At 37.7% G+C, this 17852-nt stretch overlaps 2 protein-coding genes across 9 annotated transcripts in view; both read left to right on the top strand.

The window, feature by feature from the left end:
* Nucleotides 1–9471, top strand: part of dennd5a (DENN/MADD domain containing 5A) — a 33436-nt gene extending 23965 nt beyond the window's left edge. For all 7 annotated transcript variants that reach the window (XM_088004284.1, XM_088004280.1, XM_088004282.1 and 4 more), the window contains 12 exons: nt 336–488; nt 593–677; nt 764–851; nt 2869–2997; nt 3459–3580; nt 3666–3811; nt 5118–5236; nt 5339–5520; nt 5783–5865; nt 6633–6756; nt 7631–7799; nt 7952–9471. In XM_088004284.1, coding sequence (XP_087860410.1) covers nt 336–488; nt 593–677; nt 764–851; nt 2869–2997; nt 3459–3580; nt 3666–3811; nt 5118–5236; nt 5339–5520; nt 5783–5865; nt 6633–6756; nt 7631–7799; nt 7952–8135 — 1584 coding nt within the window. In that variant the 3' untranslated portion in view covers nt 8136–9471. The remainder of the gene's footprint in view (nt 1–335; nt 489–592; nt 678–763; nt 852–2868; nt 2998–3458; nt 3581–3665; nt 3812–5117; nt 5237–5338; nt 5521–5782; nt 5866–6632; nt 6757–7630; nt 7800–7951) is intronic.
* Nucleotides 9472–10804: 1333 nt separating this feature from the next.
* sinhcafl (SIN3-HDAC complex associated factor, like) lies at nt 10805–15583 on the top strand. 2 transcript variants are annotated; one of them, XM_014977867.2, is made up of 6 exons: nt 10805–10893; nt 11934–12102; nt 12198–12297; nt 12393–12507; nt 13197–13347; nt 13480–15583. In XM_014977867.2, exons 2-6 carry the CDS (start codon nt 11975–11977, stop codon nt 13646–13648), a joined length of 663 nt encoding a protein of 220 aa, XP_014833353.1. In that variant the 5' UTR covers nt 10805–10893; nt 11934–11974; the 3' UTR covers nt 13649–15583. The 2 variants fall into 2 exon arrangements, with proteins under 2 accessions (XP_014833353.1, XP_014833352.1); XM_014977866.2 differs by having other exon boundaries at nt 13194–13347.
* Nucleotides 15584–17852: the final 2269 nt, after the last annotated feature.

Below are 17852 nucleotides of genomic sequence, written 5' to 3'. Positions count from 1 at the left end.
ATCAATTGTCAGTTATTTTTATTCAAAATTATTAAATAAAACCCTAACGTATAAATAAAATGATTTGATTATTACTTATTTAGCTCATATTGTAGGTTTTGTAAGTCCTAGTAAGCAGAGATTTATTCCTTTTGAAACTGTAAACCTTTAAAATGTTAATTCGGCTTTGTTTTTGCTGGGATCTTTTTTGTTTTGTTTTGAGTATATTCTTTGGATTTTCTGCTGCACTTAAATGGGTGTTGGGTTGAGATTTAACAACAAACTCCTCAATTATTAGTTTGAGTTTTCAGCATTGACATGAGTTCATTCTTTTTTTGTTGTTGTTTTGTCTGTAGACAAAACGAATGCTGGTAGAGAAGATGGGTCGAGAGGCCGTGGAGTTGGGTCACGGCGAGGTTAGCATCACAGGTGTGGAGGAGAACACCTTGATTGCGAGCCTCTGTGACCTCCTGGAGAGGATCTGGAGTCACGGGCTGCAGGTTAAACAGGTCTGGAAAACATCACCACGGTCACGATGATCCAATCACGAGAGATGACTAATTTTAAACAGGAAATCGATTTAATTGCGACTTTCTTCTTCTTCTTCTTCCAGGGGAAATCTGCCTTATGGTCCCACCTCCTGCATTACCAGGACAGCAAAGAGAAGAATGCCACTCCAGGCGGGTTGGGGCCTCCAGGTAAACGCTCTTGTCATTTCTCTTTAGGGGTCCAACCAGCTCAGAGAACGGTGACGTTCTCACAGGTGCGCTTACTTTCCTCTCAGGGTTCATTCATGACACGGAGCGGAGGAAATCTGATGGCGGTGGATCAGCCATGCCTCCGCTCAGGATCTCCCTGATCCAGGACATGAGGTGAGGAACATCCTGACGAGCGATTAATGCAATCCTCTATTCAGGCACTTGTTGACCCAACTACTGATCACGTTGGTCAGATGTACAGTTTGGTAGAAGAATGCTGCCCCCTTGTGGTAGATGTTGAACTGGACCACAAAAGACAGCAGCATGTTTTCTGCCATGGCGATATGGATGCTTACGGAATAGTTTAAATGAGCAAATCTCAATTTCCAACAAAATATTAGAAATATCTGTGTGGAAAAATGACAACCGTTTTCATTTTCAGCAAATGAAGAGTTAAACCTAAATTATTATAAATATATAGACTGCAGCAAAGTATGGGCACTGATCTTTATTACTTTACAGTCGATGAACTATATCAGATATTTTAATTTACAAAATCAGTCCTGCGAGTCACACATGAAGTATATTTTCAGAAAAATACACTTTTTTTTAAGTTTTAAATGTGAATTAAAAAATTATTCTGCACATGCTTCATGTTGCAGCAACTTCTTAAAAAGTTCCTTTTTTTAAACTCGTGTCATAACGGAGGCAGAATTGACTTTGCTGCAATGAAACCTGTTTTAAATATTGTTGATGGATCTGGCTAAAATTGGAAAACATCAAATCAATACATTTGTGTAAATTAGTAAAAGAAATAAATAAATAAGGTTTAATAAAATACATTAACAGTGAGGGTAATCGTCTAAAAGGACTTGTATAAATAAATACATAAATATAATTATGAAAATATTCATAATAGAAAAGTTTTTATTGTAAAGTTTTACTACTAAAGTTAGCTTTTTCATAAGAGCTTGAAATGTAAGCATGTGGCAAAATGTGCAAACTTAGGGCAAAGATAAAGAGGATGGCATGTTTCTAATCTCCCAGATGACTTATTTTTTCTGTCCAACTAAAAATGTTTATCAAGGATGTTTAAATGTGCAGAGAAGTCGCCTTTTCAAAGATGCTCTTGTCTCCTTCAACACATTTCCGTGCTTTTAACACCTTTGTAAAGGTGTGTGACTGCGGACCTCGCTGCCATCTACCAAAAGGATTCGGTGTTATGCGTTCTGGGCTTACATGAAGAAGACACAGAGTGAGTCTGTGTGGAACAGCGAGTTACTTCCAGCCTAATTATCACACCTCCCACCAGTCTCACTGAGACGAAAAGAAAGGAGGAGGGGGGGAGGGGGGTCATCTCGGGACACGGCCACGCAGCTCTACTTTATGTTGCGAATGCATCCTGCTCCATGTTGTTGTAAATGTCTGACACCATTAGCAGAAGCACAGTCCTCTAAATGAATGCATTATTTAATAGCGGTTACTGTGTTGCTGTCATCATTTTCACCATTTTAAAGCTTCCGATCAAAAGCTTAAGCCTTTGTTTACTCTGTGGAGTCTGACATGACCAGCTCACAAATGCTTCCTTCTGGAGCAGAGAAATCTAGGTTAGTAGGTTTGAACGTGGGTGGAGACAGCAGAGTGGGTGTGGAAGGTGGAGGAGGCGTAGATGTGGCGCGCCTACGGCACAGGTGGAGTGGAAGGGAATCTGTCTGGACATCAGCGACATGATGGTGGCTGGAAGCCATCTCAGAGGGACCGGCTTTCACATTAAGGGAATGTGCCGTGGTTGAAATGCCGCTTGGAGAAACAACTTTCCCAGCCTGCTGTTGTGACGGGAATATGATGTTCAAATCATAGCGATAAATTTTAAAAAGTACACGCTTTTTTTTTTCTTTCTTTTTTTTCCTTCAAATTATGTCTTTGGTTTTCATATAGAACAAAGCTCATTTGAATTAAGAAGTTATTAAATGGCAAACTGAAACTTTATGTGCAAGTTTTCACTGGTGTGGCACATTTTATACACATGCATAAAGAAATTTATCCATTCAAGATGGTTCCATGTGTAGTATGGCATCAGCCTCTTGTATCTCCCCTGTAATGATACTCCTTCAGCTTATTTACCCTTTTGTGTGTTGCCTTTGAGTTTGTCTTCCTTTCCTGACACCTGAACCCATCATTTCACCTGCAGACACATCCAGAACATCGGCGAGATCAAGACCGACGTGGGCAAGGCCAGAGCCTGGGTCCGCCTCTCCATGGAGAAGAAGCTGCTTTCCAGACACTTGAAGCAGCTGCTGTCAGATCACGAACTAACAAAGTGAGCTGAACTACCACTCTGCATTGGCGGCAATTATTTCATTGTATTTAGAGCTGCAGCAGTAACATTTTAAAGTACATCTTTCTGCCCTTGATTTGTTTTGCACGTGCAGGAATGTCCGTTTTGAAAGGCAGACCGTGTGTGATTAAGCCATTTATAATGCATTTCTTCTGGAATTGCAAAGCATCATATTGTAGTCCAGACTGCATGAATAATTCAGACTTCTTCATAATTGATATCTGGGGGACAAACTGGGTTTGGGGGAAGTTCTGTCTGCCTTTCAGACCGTAGAGTCGCTTTTCTCCGAAAACCTGAACCACAAAAACTGTTCAGTTTTCCCAATTTTATTTGCCTGCCATCTTTATCAGATCAGAATAATTACCAAATGTCAGAAAATCCTGTGATTTGGTCAGTGTCAAGTGTCTTTTAATATCCTTTGTCAATCGTCTTCTGCTTTTTAGAAAGCTGTACAAGCGTTACGCCTTCCTGCGCTGTGACGACGAGAAGGAGCAGTTCCTTTACCACCTGCTGTCCTTCAATGCCGTCGACTACTTTTGCTTCACTAACGTCTTCACAACCATCAGTGAGTGTCGCCTAAAAATGCACCTTGTTTGTATTTTATTGATTTGAGCTGCCAGAACGACGTTTCCCTTCTCTCCGGCTGCCAGTGATCCCTTACCACGTGGTGATCGTGCCGAGCAAGAAGCTTGGCGGCTCCATGTTCACAGCCAACCCCTGGGTGTGTGTTTCCGGGGAGCTGTCGGAGACCGGAGTCCTGCAGGTCCCCAGAAACACCTTGGAGATCACTTTTGAGGTTTGTGTCCTGACTGCTAAAGCATTGATCTTTTTTTTTTTTTCCTTTTTTTTGTTAATAAAATCAGATCTGCTAGAAGTGCAATAACATGGCAACAATGAAGGCTCGCACGTTGTTTTTAAAAGGCGGTGCTCTTTTTATTTACGTTAAACTGTTTAGACTTCTAAGGGGATGATTGTACCTGTTCAAATCCTCTCCACCACGTGTTTGTTTTGATGCAAGATGTTTTAACTGCATTAGTTTAGCAATCTGAGTGTAGTTTGTGTTTACTCTTCTTAAGTCTAAAGGTTTTAGTGAACTCCCTGAAACAAGAAAAAGCAGCTGCCCCACTGTTGCTGTCTGGTAAAAGTACTCATTATGTGTCTATCTTCCTAGTATAGTGTTTTGTTTGACAGCTTTCCAGTCTGTGATTGAGGTGTCTGATTTTTTTTTTTTTTTTTTGCACTCTGTATAGACACTAAGCATTGTATTCTCCTTTCTCACATTACAACTGTTAGATTACCTAATCAAGCCATTCGAAATCTTTCTTTGAGATTTTTGTAACATCATGGGTTTATTTGCATGTCGAACCTGATGACTCGGGTCGGATACTCACGCCAGGTGTGACCAGCCACCCTCACAGTTGTCCGTTTGCATCTGAAGAAAATAGGACGCATCTTAAAGCCAGAACAGAGCCTGACTTCAATCTGCTTTTAAGGTCTTATTCACAGAACAGTTCTGCAATATGGCCGTAAAAGGGAGCTCCTCTTTTAAACCACTTGAGTTGTTCACTCATGATCTCCTGTGAGGATAAAGCGGTGACCCCTCCCCCCACTTCACACTTCCTTGCCAACTCTGCTCAGCAAGGACCTCCTTTACCATGTTAACAGCTGCTCATTGACTAAAGCAACTGGTGCCATTTTACAATCGCACTGCGGTGGTTAAAAAAAGCTTCTGAAGCCTAGCCTGAAAGTGTTTATCCTTAACGCTTTAATATGGGCCAGGAACTCCTCAAACACACAGCAGTAGAGGGGATCGCGTCAAGACTGGAAGCAGTCTTGGAGATGGCTTCACAGACGCTCGTTGTTCTCTGGACAGTAACGATAATAAAAAAAAAAACATAAACATTAAATGTAATATAAATTAACAATGCTATTTAAGACATCAACAGAATGCGAGAAGGTACCAAGTTTGTTTTCTAATAGTTGATGACGACCGTGTTTGACTTTACGTTTTTGCTCTCTTCCAAAGAGAGTGAATGCATAAATTTGCTCTTTCTTTTTTTAATTTCTACGTTTTAACATTGTTGTTGTTCTCTGTGTTTTAGTGTCAGAACCTGGGAAAGCTTACGACGGTACAAATGGGTCACGACAACTCAGGACTGTACGCCAAGTGGCTTGTGGAGTGCGTCGTGGTCCGGAACGAGATCACAGGGCACACTTACAAGTAAGTTAGCCTCAAAGGGAAAAAAAAAAATTAGTATCATTAAAAAAAAAAAAAAAAAAAAAAGGTTTTTTCTTTTAACCAGCTCTCTGTGATTGGTGTTAGGTTTCCATGCGGTCGCTGGTTGGGGAAAGGCGTGGATGATGGTAGTCTGGAGAGGATACTGGTGGGAGAACTGATGACCCCCACTACTGAAAACGATGAGAGGATGTGCCGCACTCCACCCATGCAGCAGTCTCCAGGGATGATGAGGAGATTTGTTACCATCTCACCAAACAGCAAACCCAGTCAGTCAATCATCCTCATTGCTCATATCTTAACCATTTTATTAAATTTTTTCACCCCCCCTCCCCCCTCTGTGTTTAATTAAGCTGCTCCTTTAAGGATTATGTTGATCACCGTGTGATTTCCAGCCATCACAGAAATGAATGCACGAATGACAAAACAAAATGATCGAGAGATAAAACCCGGTTGGGGATTTGCCTGCCTGATCGTGCTTCCGTCTTTGTTTTTAGAGCATCATTGTTTACTCTTCCCCTCCCCTTTCAGAGTTGAACACAGGCCAGATCCAGGAGGGAGTGGGAGAGGCCATCAATGGGATCGTGAAACACTTCCACAAGCCGGAGAAGGAGGTGAGAGATGAGCAGCCTAGACAGGCCCGAACACGTAGTTCTATTATTCATCACGAATGTAGAAAAACACACCCGGGTACTCCCTTCGACCCCTCTAAACCTTCAGTTACTACAGTGGGAAATTCAAATAATAATACTGCTGTTTTGTTTTGCTCTAAATTTTATGTCTTGTTTTCTTTTTTTTCTTTTTTTTGCACCCTCAGTGAATCTGTACAAAAACAAAAAAAACCACTAATTATTGTGTAGTGAATTCAAGTTCAGTTGACGTTTTCAATTAAAAGGAAGATGCTCAGTGAGGATTATTTAGGAGCATTAAAATCTAACACTTGATTGTAGGGTTGATCACCAACTCACTGTTAGGAAAGAACAAAGGGCCTTTATGGGGAAATCCCCTTAACTCTCACTCCACCTTTTTAAGAGACCAAAGGAACAAAGGAGCCTGACGAGAACTAAAAGTTATTTCTCAAATTAGTCAAATTTTCATTTGGTTGTTTCACCAAGTCTGTTACCACATCCAGATTGCTGATACAGTCATCCATAGTATTTATGTAAAAAAATAAAATAAATCAAGCTAAGAAAATTGAGTCACCATAAATCGAATAGTTTAAATATTGGTGTGAGGTGCAAACACCCGCAGTCCTATTTTTGTGAAATATTTTGCGAAGGACTTCATATTTTTAGTAGGTTGGTCTCGTGGTGTTTTAATCAAAGAGCTGTGTTTTGTTCTCTGAATCCTCTCCAACTCCATGCATTTGTTCCCTCCACAGAGAGGCAGTCTGACGCTGCTGCTGTGTGGGGAGTACGGTCTTGTCTGGGCTCTGGAGCAAGTTTTCCAGCACGGTTTTAAATCACCTCGACTCTTTAAGAACGTCTTCATCTGGGACTTTTTGGGTAGGAACTTGAGCTTTCTAAGACTAGTAGACTGGAGGTTTAATTTTCTTCCCCCCTAGCATTTGATAATAAAGCAAGTATTAAACTTGTATATTTCGAAAGTAGCAACACTAAGGAATTTGAAATTGACAGAACATGAAGGTAGCTGCAGAAAATGCATTAAATTTAATAAGGGGATAACGGATAAAGCAGAGATGCATATCATGATAATAGATGCAAACTTTAGAAATACCATGATATGGTTCTGAATATTTCTCAATAAATATAGCAAATTTTCTAACACAAAACACTCTGACAAAACCCACAACAAAAAGATGAATGTTTTCCAGTTTGACTTGTGAATTAAGCATTTTTTGTTTCCCTGGTCTTTTGTTGCATTTTCTGTTTTGGTCTTTTGTAAAATGCTGCGGTTGATGTTGAAAACGTTATGAGTAATGGCACATGAGGCCAGCTTAAACAATATGCTGTTTTTATATCTAGATCAAAACATGTTTTTATGGTTTCAGTGAGAGCGTAAAGGCCTTCCATGGCTGCATGGACTGGTTCAGCATAACAATAAGCTCTCCTGTGTCTTAAGTGTTTTGAAATGTATTATTTATTGTGTTTTTGCCTTGAAATGAAATGCTTTGTTGCAAGCAATGTAAAGTTGATAGTTCAGCCAGTCCCACTGCAGCTAATTAATTGCTTGAATTAGTTGAATCAAAAACAACAATTTGGTTAAGAGTTGTGTAAAAATGACTCTCTGAAACACTGCAATCATAAAACAAATCACTTCTGTTTTAACTTGAGTGATTGCTTTAAATGGGTTACTTATTCATGCATATGACTGTGCAGTGAGTAATAATGTCTTTGGATGATTTTAACCGTTCAACAGAGAAGGCACAAGTGTACTTTGAAAGTGCTGAGCAACGGGAGGCGACTCCAGATGAAAACTGGCAAACCAGAGTGCGCCACTTCTGCCGCTTCATGCGAGCCATCAACAGCACGTCGAGAAACATTGGCAAGGATGGGAAGTTTCAGATGCTTGTCTGTCTGGGAGCAAGGTGAGTAAAAGGGAGCGAGAAACGTACACCGTTAAAACTCGTGATAATTTTGCTGGATGTTTGTAATGAGGATTTTTGCCCCATTTTAATGTTTTCTGGATTCCCTAAAGGCTGCTCTGTTGATTTTGCGTGTTTGTCTCTTCCTCTCACAGGGACCATTTGCTGCATCACTGGATCGCTCTGCTGGCAGATTGTCCAATCACCTCCCAGATGTACGAGGACAGTGCACTCATTAAGGACCGCTCACTGGTAAACTCTCTGATCCGAGTGCTACAGACTCTGCAGGAGTTCAACATCACCCTGGAGGCTTCGTTAGTCAAAGGAGTTGGCATCTGAAACCAAACCACGCTCTCCACCAGTCGTACCCAACAGGAATATCGCAGAGGACCACTAAGAGAAAAGAATAACTGAACTCTTTTTTAATGCAGGAACAGACTTGAACAAAGAACACTTTCTGGCTTACTGAAGCTACTGTCACATTTGCCATATGTTAAGTGCAATGAGCCTTTCAAGATTTATTTTTATCCTCGATGATGATGATGCCATTAGATGTTAAAGAATTATGTTTTCTATTATGGATCATGGTTTTCACAACATTGAGGATGACCTTGTGCTATAATGTTTTACTGAAAGCTCAATATTTTCATTGTTGCCGTGACTTGATGACAGAGGTTCTATTTAAGGGAAAGCGATGATTAAAACTGCTAATATATTTTCAGATAAAAACAGTATTATTTTGTTAAATCGGTGCAGTTGCTTGCTCTGTTGTCAAATCTGATTTTTAAATGTCATAACGCAGAGTTTAAAGCAAATGATGTAGAAGTATGCTTTATAAGTATGCGTATGGCAGGCTGGCTCATAGAGTGGTAGGCGATTTTCTTTTGTTTTCTTTTTTTTTTTTTTTTTTTTTTTTTTTTTGTTTGACTCTTTCCCGAGCAAACATACATGTATGTATGTATGCAAATATTTTATTTGGAATACCTTCAGTCGAAGAAAAGGTCCTCCTATCACGATGAGACTGTGTGGCTCGAGCCTTCTCCTAGTGACGAATGGTATGTTCAGTTGGTTTCAGGAAAAAAAAAACAAGTCTTGTGTTCCAGAGCGCACCAAGAGATGCTTGACCCTGTTACTTTTGCAAAGTTAACAACTTCAACCTTCAGTGTAAATACCTCCCTGCAGCCATTTCCTTCTACCATCATTGCAGCCCTTACACTACATGTACTCTGTTCTTTGAATTACAACGTGATGACCTGAGTAGTTCCTGTGCTGACTTCTGACCTCCTGATAAGTATGTGAGGAGCTCAAAGGACTGTTTTATTTCCCCACACTTGTTCCTGGTTTTTGTCATCATGGTTTCTTGCTATGCAATAACTACAAGAGAAAACTGAGATATTACCGGGCTCTCTCCATTTACATAGGATTGGACTTTATCTTGCGGAATAAGGGATTTGATATGTGACTGACTTTTTTTTTGTGTGTGTGCCAACGGCGTCTGGAATGACTGTGTTGTACTCATCTGTGTACGACCCACAGAAGCATCTTGGGAGATATATATTTTTCTTTTCCAGTACAGTTGTACATTTATCGACATACTTGTGTAATGTAGTGTTTACTAAGTGAGCAACCGTGTACAGTGTAAAAATATTAAGAATAAAGCATCTGTAAAGCATTACTCTGGGCCTCATTTATTTCAAAAGGGTATGTTACTATCGGCAAGTCGGAAGATGGTAACACTTAATTGAGACCAATTAAGTGCTCCAATCACTTAATTGATCTCAAAAACAGCTTTTTTATTTTCCTTTAGAGATTGAAGGTTTTTTTAAGTTACTAATGATAAATAAATCTTAAGTATCATTTTGATTTTCTTTTTTCTGTGACTAATACAACCAGTGCTTGTTCTTTAAGTTTTGGTCTAAAAGAATGTCAAATAACTAGATTTTTGTTTTTGAGTATGTGTCAGAAATTTATTTAGGAGGCAAGCACATGCCTAATTTGTCCTCAAACTCTAGATTACATAAACATTTATTTCTAATTTAAGTATTCAAGTATATTGTCTTGTGGAAAAGGAATGAAAGCTGAATGTTTCAAAGGAGAATATATATTTGTGACATTTTATCAAGGGGAACTGACATAAAGGCAGAATATTATTTACAGTCCATTTGTTCTCCTGGTTTGTGGCAGTATCCATGTACAGATTTCAGAGTAAATTGAGGGACCAAAGGCTTTTAAAAAGGTTTGCCTTAATTTGTAAATCTACATTTATAATTGTATCATCTAAAAGTTATTTAGGTGACACTAAGGACTGTTATTTCTTCTAAATTGTTTTTGATTAAATTTTTTTTAAAAAACTGTCAACATATGACTACTTTAACAGTTTACTTTTTTGCAATAGGGAACATAGTCTGTGTTATATAAAAAATGACTTGTTTAAACTTCCTAAGCAGTGTTATGTATGGTTATGGGTTTGTTACCCTTCAGTAATATATAATCGTTATTTGCTTAGGTGCTTGTTCTGTTTAAAATTGTACATTTGCCCAATCTCTGGCTGTTTTGAATTCCCTTATTTGTTTGAAATAGCTTACACGTGCCCAAAATACTGCTAAATCGGTGTTTTACAATAGTTAACCAGTACTTGTATCTTTAAAGGTATAATATTATGGTTTCATATCTCATGCCAAGGCGTTAATGATCAGTTATATTCTCTATTGAATGCGCTTTCTCAGCTGTGAAAACGTAAACAAAGTCGTTCGCGCCATGTCAGGGAGCTGTTTTTCTTTGAAGCCTCGGGCCAGGTGGCTTATGGGACTATGAGTTCAAAAAGAGGCCCTTCATCACTGACGTAGCCGTGTTTTCCCCCGTCATTCACTACGCCTCCCATCATTCATGTTGTCTGAAGAGTACGAGAAGACGGTGGCGATTGGTCGAGCCCAGGTTCAAACCCAACGGCTGCACTCCTTATATGGTCATTGTCCGCTCGCCCTTTCATTCCAGCTTTTTATGTAAAACACATTCTAATGACCAGCTGTATGCAGCAGTAGTAAGAGCATGCGCAGTACGTGAAAAGAGGACGGCGAAGATTCAAAGTTTTTGTTCAGTAAGTACACTGTTATTTTCTTTGTACAAGGTTTATATTATTTTGACTTTTACACACTTGTTATATGTGGAACTTGCGGCCATATTGTAAGGTTCTGGTGTCCTGACGTGTGCGTTCGTTGTCGTTTTGGGTTAAACGTGTAAAGACTTACCATGTCGACAATGGGATAACGTGGAAGTGAACGAGAGCGTGGCCTCGTCGGCTAGCACTCATGCTAACGGCTAACAACAATGAGCCATATTTGGCGCACTCGCAGACGAAAAGTTTTAATCTGAAGGGGAAGACGGTGTCTGCCTTAACTTTGTGTTTATAGCTATCGAGTTAAACCCTTGCATTAAGTGTGTCCAAATGTCGTTGTTTAAGTTGTTTAAATATTGCGGTAGCTTTTTGTCTTTGGTTTCAGAAAGTGCAGCTGCCCGCTTTTTGTTTGGGGCACCCACTTCAGACAGATCCGCCGCTTAACAAAGTCCCGTAGTAGATACATGCATTGAAGTTACATATAAAGACTAGCTTCTTCTCTTTTGTCGACCACATTTGTGTTCAACATTACCGCTCATTTTGCGGATAAAGCGGTACTCGTGTGATTGTGGGTGTAACGTCCTAGACAGTTGTGTTTGTTTAGGATAAAATTTCAAACAAATCGGTTCACTTAACTCGACCTAAAGTTTAGTTTTTATGCCGTAAAATCCCTTCATAACATTAGATTCATGTTACTGTTGTTTGCCTTGTGCTAGTTTGGTGGTGTTTGGCTTTAAGCTCCGTAAGATCATGAAACAAAGTGTTTTTATTTTTTCAAATATTGTTATGCTGCTTTTAGTGTTTTTGAGATTTTAATTTTACAACCTGACACTTTAAATCTGTGTGTTCGCAAGATTTGCTATTAAAGGTTTAAAAGGGTTTCAATATTTCTGTGTATGTGTGTGCGTGTACGGACCGCCCCCTTTTAATAGCAGAAAGCACAACTGTGTGCAGACATCTATGTTGATCAGAAACCAGCAAGCACCGAGACCATTACGGATCGTGTTTTCTTACATTTCCAGGAGTTTTCTTTCCGTGACTTGCACCGACCAACAAATTCAGGATGTTTGGATTTCACAAGTCAAAAATCTACCGGAGTAATGACGGCTGTTGCATCTGTAAGACCAAGTCCTCTAGTTCACGCTTTACGGACAGCAGCAGATATGAAGAGACCTTCAGGATGTGCTTTGGGTACAACCTCTTATTCCATCATATCATACATTTACACGCCAGTAATAGTTGCTTGCCTAGACCTAATTACCCTTTTCGTGTTGCATTAATTTTAGACTCTCAGAAGATCGTGTTGGAGACATTTGTAATGCGTGTGTTCTGCTGGTGAAGAGATGGAAGAAGCTGCCTCATGGCTCCAAGAAGAACTGGAATCATGTAAGTAATGCCTCCAGTTTAGCACACAGGTATACTGTGCCATGTTTTCAAGTACAAGTTAACTTTGTTGTGTGTTTTTAATTGCTTTTCCTCAGGTGGTTGATGCTAGAGCTGGCCCAGGTTTTAAGGTGACAAAACCCAAGAAGATCAAGAACAGTGATGGGAAAAAGAAGAGCAAACTAAAGAAGCTTCACAAGTTTAAGAGGCAAAGTAAGTAGTTCAATATTAAGAAACATGTTGTCTTCCATTTCTAAAAGTTATAAGTAATTTAGCAAAAATAAGATATTTGAAATCCATGCATATCTTCTTTTTTTTAATTCACACTGATGCTCTTTTGACACTTGTGTATTGTCTTTTTTGTTTTGTAGTTTAGTCTACTTGCTTAAAACATTTTGTATTCCTAGTAAAATAATCAATAGTTGTGATTTAATGTCCAATACAACTATATTGTAAAAAATAACATTTCCTAAAATCTCAGTTTTCCAAATCAGTGCATTTTCGTTCCACATTAGATTTTTTTTTTAGTTTTCATCTCCTTATAAACTAAATGCCTTTGTTTAATAATCTCTAGCAGCACCTAGTGGCTAATTTAAATAAAGCATGCAATGTGTCTTGTTTTCTATTTTCTAGTTCACACTTCATAAACAAGTGACATCTGGCTTGTTTTGTGTGTTGGCTTCACTTTTATATAGGATTCAAAATTCAGTTTTGGTAATGCACACATTGGGTATTTGAACTCTTTTTGCAGAATAAATCATCTGCAATCTTTCTTTCAATATAATGAATAAAATGGTGACAAGGCAAGTAAATACTGCCACAAGTCCTGATTATTCCAGTGGTTCTGAAGGTAAATGTAAATTTCTTTCAAGTTTATTTCTGTTTAATTTTTTTTTAAGCAGACTCAGATGCTCACAGCACGACGTCCAGCATGTCTCCTGCCCAGTCTCCCAGTTACAGCAACCAGTCGGATGACGGTTCCGACATCGAGTCCAAACAAAGACGCTCATCTCCTTCCATCTTCTCCTTCCTGGATCGTTCTTACTGGAAGAGGTAAGATATGTTCATGGCTCCATCACAAAACAAAAAGATCACATTTTTATTACGTTTTCTTTATTTTACTCTGATTAGTCTCTTACCATATATTTATTTATTCATTTTATTTTTCTTTTTTTTTTCTTTTAGGCAAAAGGTGTGCTGTGGAATTATCTACAAAGGTCGGTTTGGAGAAGTGATCATCGATCCCCGACTTTTCAAGCCCTGCTGTAGCTCAAAAAAACAGAAGACACTGACGCCCACGCAGGTGCCCACACTCCAACCCCAACTCCCAGAAGATTTGAAAGAAACCTGGTGAATGGTTTTTGTCAATCTCTCTTTTTCCTTTATGGGGCTATCCATGGCATCCACCTGGATTTGTCTCCAGTGGCAGACCTCATTTTCATTCCCCGTTAGATCAGTTAATGTTCGTCCTCGTAATAATCATTTTTATATGGGTATTTTTTTATCTTTTGTATAGAGTTGAGCTCTTTGTCTTAAAATAAAAAATAAAAATAAAAAAAACTTTGGGCATTAGTGTTATTTATAGGATAAGGATTAAATTTGGTTGACTTAAATTTTTGGTCCTAGATTGCGTTTGGTTATTTTTGTACTGAATGATCAATTTTTGTAAATAATTTCTGTTTTTATTTCATATCAGGACTGCTTTATTTTTTATAACTTGTAATACTGTAATTGTGTGTATGAAAGACACCAGCTATTTCCAATACCAGCGTCGTGTGTTGAAGGGAACCTTCAACATTTTTGCTGCAATGTTTTGTCATCTTTTAGCTTTATTCGTTTCTTCTAGTGCACAACTTGCTTTTGATAACACACAAGGATTATTAGCAAATCTGTTCTGTAAAAAATGCAATTTCTTTAAATGTGTACAGATTAGACACGTTGGATATAAACAGCTTTAGCCACCAGTTTGAAACACTCAGTTTTAATTTGCTCAGCAGTTTGTGCACATTAGACCATGCTTGCAGTATGTCCCTCTGCTTGTTGGATTGACAGTTTTTATTTATTTCTTTTGTACAGCCTCCAATGAAATTACATTGCATGTTGTAAAGCAAATTGTTTTTTTGTTTTTTTTCAATGAATTTTGTAAATACAGCATTTTTGGCTCTTGAGTTTTCAAAAAAAAAAAAATTACATGAAACAGCAAACCACTACATCTGAAAGGTGCTGAAGGCATGTATTTCTTATTTTTTTTGTTAGTTTTTTTTTTTCTTTCTTTTCTTTACGTTAAAAGACAGCTTGATAACTCATTATTTCCTCAGGTATGTTTCTCAAAAGGCTTGCGTTGTATTGACTTGTGCTATGTGCAGAAGTAGGTGTAAACTGCAGGAATCAGAGAAACTCACCTGCAGAATCAGTGAGCTGTGAACATCTGTTTTCTGCTGTCAAACTGAACATGCTGGAGACCAGTACTTACTCTACATCTTTGCGCTTAGAGAAACATGTTCATCAAAAGAAGCAATTGTCTAAAGTTCAAACTATGCAGACATTTTGAATGTGAGAATTGCTCTGGGGCTTTTAGTCACTTTTAGAGGATGATTGGCCCCTTTTTTTTCTTTTTTTCTTTTTTTTTTTTAAACCAAATTGGCTCTATTGTTTCAGCAATAATGTCATCATCGTCACCAGTCAATGTCTCAAAATGTATGTATGCCATGTTAAAAATATTGCTTATATTGCACAGTTATTGCCATGGTGTATACTGTCTCAGTACTACAGTGACAACGGTTGCTGTTTTCTTTTTCTTTCTTTTTTTTTTTTTTTTTTTTACATTTTTGTAACCAAACTCGACTTAAATTGACAGGGACTGCTCTGTAAAGTTGCTTAATATATATAAACTGTATTCTGCGGCAGGGTAGTGAAATGCTGAAAAATTATGATTCTTATTGAAAAGAGGTAAGCTGCTTCCTTTGTAAGCTGGAAAATAAGCTGTTTTTTTTATCTTTAGGAAGTTGCCATGTTTTTGCAAGGTACATTTTGGGATGTAAGATGTGCCTTAACGAATGACCTGACCTTTTTCTCTATGATTCGTATGTAATTTATATTTATTTATTACACAACCTTTTTTTTTTTTTTTACTAAAATTTTGAGCTAACTGGTGTTGAGCCTTTCAGAAAAAAAAAGTCTGTTTCTAATTTTGTGCACTTCCTTTGAACATGCAATGTATGGTTTTTTTTATATGCTTTTTGTATACTGTACCACAAAGTAGATCTGTATAATAAAAATTAAAACAAAACTGTTCTCCTGTGGTATTTTCATGTACAACTAGGTGGTGAGCAAAAGCTGCACATGGTCGATATGTTATGCCAACAAGACAAAGAGTGTTAGACATTTGTTATAGTACAGTTCAAGTCTGTGAATTAATGTACCTCCCATCTGCAGCCAAATCCAATGAAAAAACTTTGAATGTTCATCAGGAATTATGAAGCACTATTATTCAAGTGTACTTTATTAGGTTACAATTTTTTTGAAAGTAAAATTCTTTGAAACTTCAAATCTAAAAACAAAAGTACATCGCCTGATTCGATTAAAAAAAAAACAACATAAAAATCCTCCTCGATGCAGATAGAGGGCGCACTTTGTTTACTAATAGCTGGATTCATCAAGAACAGAGTGGAGAAGTGTTAATTTACAGCAATGTTATAAAGAATTACATATCGTCATAAAGTCAATATTTCCAGCACTAATGCAGTTATTGAAATAAACTTTTAACAACCTTCTTTTATGTAAACTGGCTGTGATTTGTAAATTAAAAAGACAACACTCCATATGTTTTCCATCTGTTCAAGGAATCTACCCTACATAGTTTTTAATTTAAGCACTGGATATATTTTCACTTTAAAGTTTTAAATGTATCAAGGAATTTTAGACAAACATCTGTATTTACCACATAATCCCATATCTGTAAACATCAGAGTAAAAAACATTGATATTGGATTCTTTTGGTAGAATTGTCAATAGGAAATTGAAGCTATTGGCAATAATTTCTATATCTCCTACAGAACTCAATACTAAAACCCGATATATATTTCACAATATATCTGTACGTCACTCTTGGAGTACTGAAGCACTCCAACCTTGTTATCTATTGTTTTGTGCAACTCCCTATACTTTTTTCACAATTCTCTAAAGGTTTTTTTTTTTTTGTTTTTGCTAATTTAAAATGTTTGTTTAAATGAACAAACATTTTTGCTTGTTTCCTTATCCACTTCTCTGTGGATTCTGTGATAATGAGGAGACAAGGTCCCGTTGCAGCAAACAATCCCAAATTGTGGCACTTCTGCTTCCATATTTTGTGGTTGGTCTTCTCCTGAAATGCTTTACATACTTTCCTCTGTTCTGGTGCCCAAATGATTTGGTTTCAGACAAAGATCATTAGTCCTGAAATCCTGGTCTGTGTTTATTTTCTTATGAAACTTTAGTCTGATCTTCATGTTTTGTTTAGAGAACAAAGATTTTCTCCTCTTGCACCTCAAATGAAAGTTAACTTGAGCGGTCTGTTTCAGATTGCACAGGCATGCACTTTCATTTCAATAGTCAGAAGAACCTGCTGTAGGTCCTGTGATGTTGTTTTAGGGTTTTTGGAGACTTCTTTTAATATCTTGTGGTCTGCTTTCAGGGAAAACTTTCTTGGATAGCAAGATCTGAGCATGTTGGTGGTTGTTTTAAATGCCCTCTACTTATAGACTATTTCCCGTAGGCTTACAGGGAAACGACTGATCTCAATTTCTTTTGAGACCTCTTTAACTGCCTGACGAGACTCAAAAGCTGCTGCAGTCTTCACCCACATCCATGACGTTAACATGTGTGTGTGTGTGTGTGTGTGTGTGTGTGTATGTATTTTATAAAAATGAAATTGTTATAACATTTTATAAAAAGTTTAAAAAGTACTTTTCTTCTACCAGGGGCGGATCTAGAAAAATATTTATGGGGTGGCAAGAGGGTGGCAGGGACTTTTTCAGGGGTGGCAGTATATATATATATATATATATATATATATATATATATATATATATATATATATATATATATAGTATAAAATTTAAAAACAATATTAAAAATATTGTTTTAATATTTCGTATTAAAAACAATACAAAATATTGTTTTTAACTTGCATTGTTTCAAAATGAGCTTCATGTAACACTGAGGCTTAAATACAATTTCTTAATGTAGTATAGTTAATTATTTTCCCACACAAAAAAGTAGCAAAAACACTAAAACAGAACATCCAGCCTGTTACATTATGTTGTCAGGCTTAATGTCTATATTGTGATTATTAATAAGTTTTCACCTGAACACAGCGGTGGTTGATTAGCTGATTTAAACAGCTGCTCTACTGATGACGTGGTGGGCGGGTTGTTTTAGTGCTAGCGCAACCAAAACACACCGAACTGCGCAGCACATGCTAAGGTTATCAAAGTCAATACCAGGCTAACAACAGTTAGGCTAGTATAACTGACCCACCGCTCACTTGATCAATGTTTTCTTTAAATTAAAACGTTTTC

This window comes from Poecilia mexicana, unplaced genomic scaffold (genome assembly GCF_051168715.1).
Source record: "Poecilia mexicana isolate PSO_F unplaced genomic scaffold, ASM5116871v1 scaffold_3, whole genome shotgun sequence".
NCBI lineage: Eukaryota > Metazoa > Chordata > Actinopteri > Cyprinodontiformes > Poeciliidae > Poecilia > Poecilia mexicana.
This window is presented reverse-complemented; position numbering and strand designations above follow the sequence as displayed.

Bases quoted from the DNA above. Each gene is read 5' to 3' on its own strand.
- sinhcafl (XM_014977866.2), top strand. From the start codon at position 11,975: ATGTTTGGATTTCACAAGTCAAAAATCTACCGGAGTAATGACGGCTGT. The intron at 12,103-12,197 runs GTACAACCTCTT...CATTAATTTTAG, and splicing joins ACCTTCAGGATGTGCTTTGG to ACTCTCAGAAGATCGTGTTG. The intron at 12,298-12,392 runs GTAAGTAATGCC...GCTTTTCCTCAG, and splicing joins CCAAGAAGAACTGGAATCAT to GTGGTTGATGCTAGAGCTGG.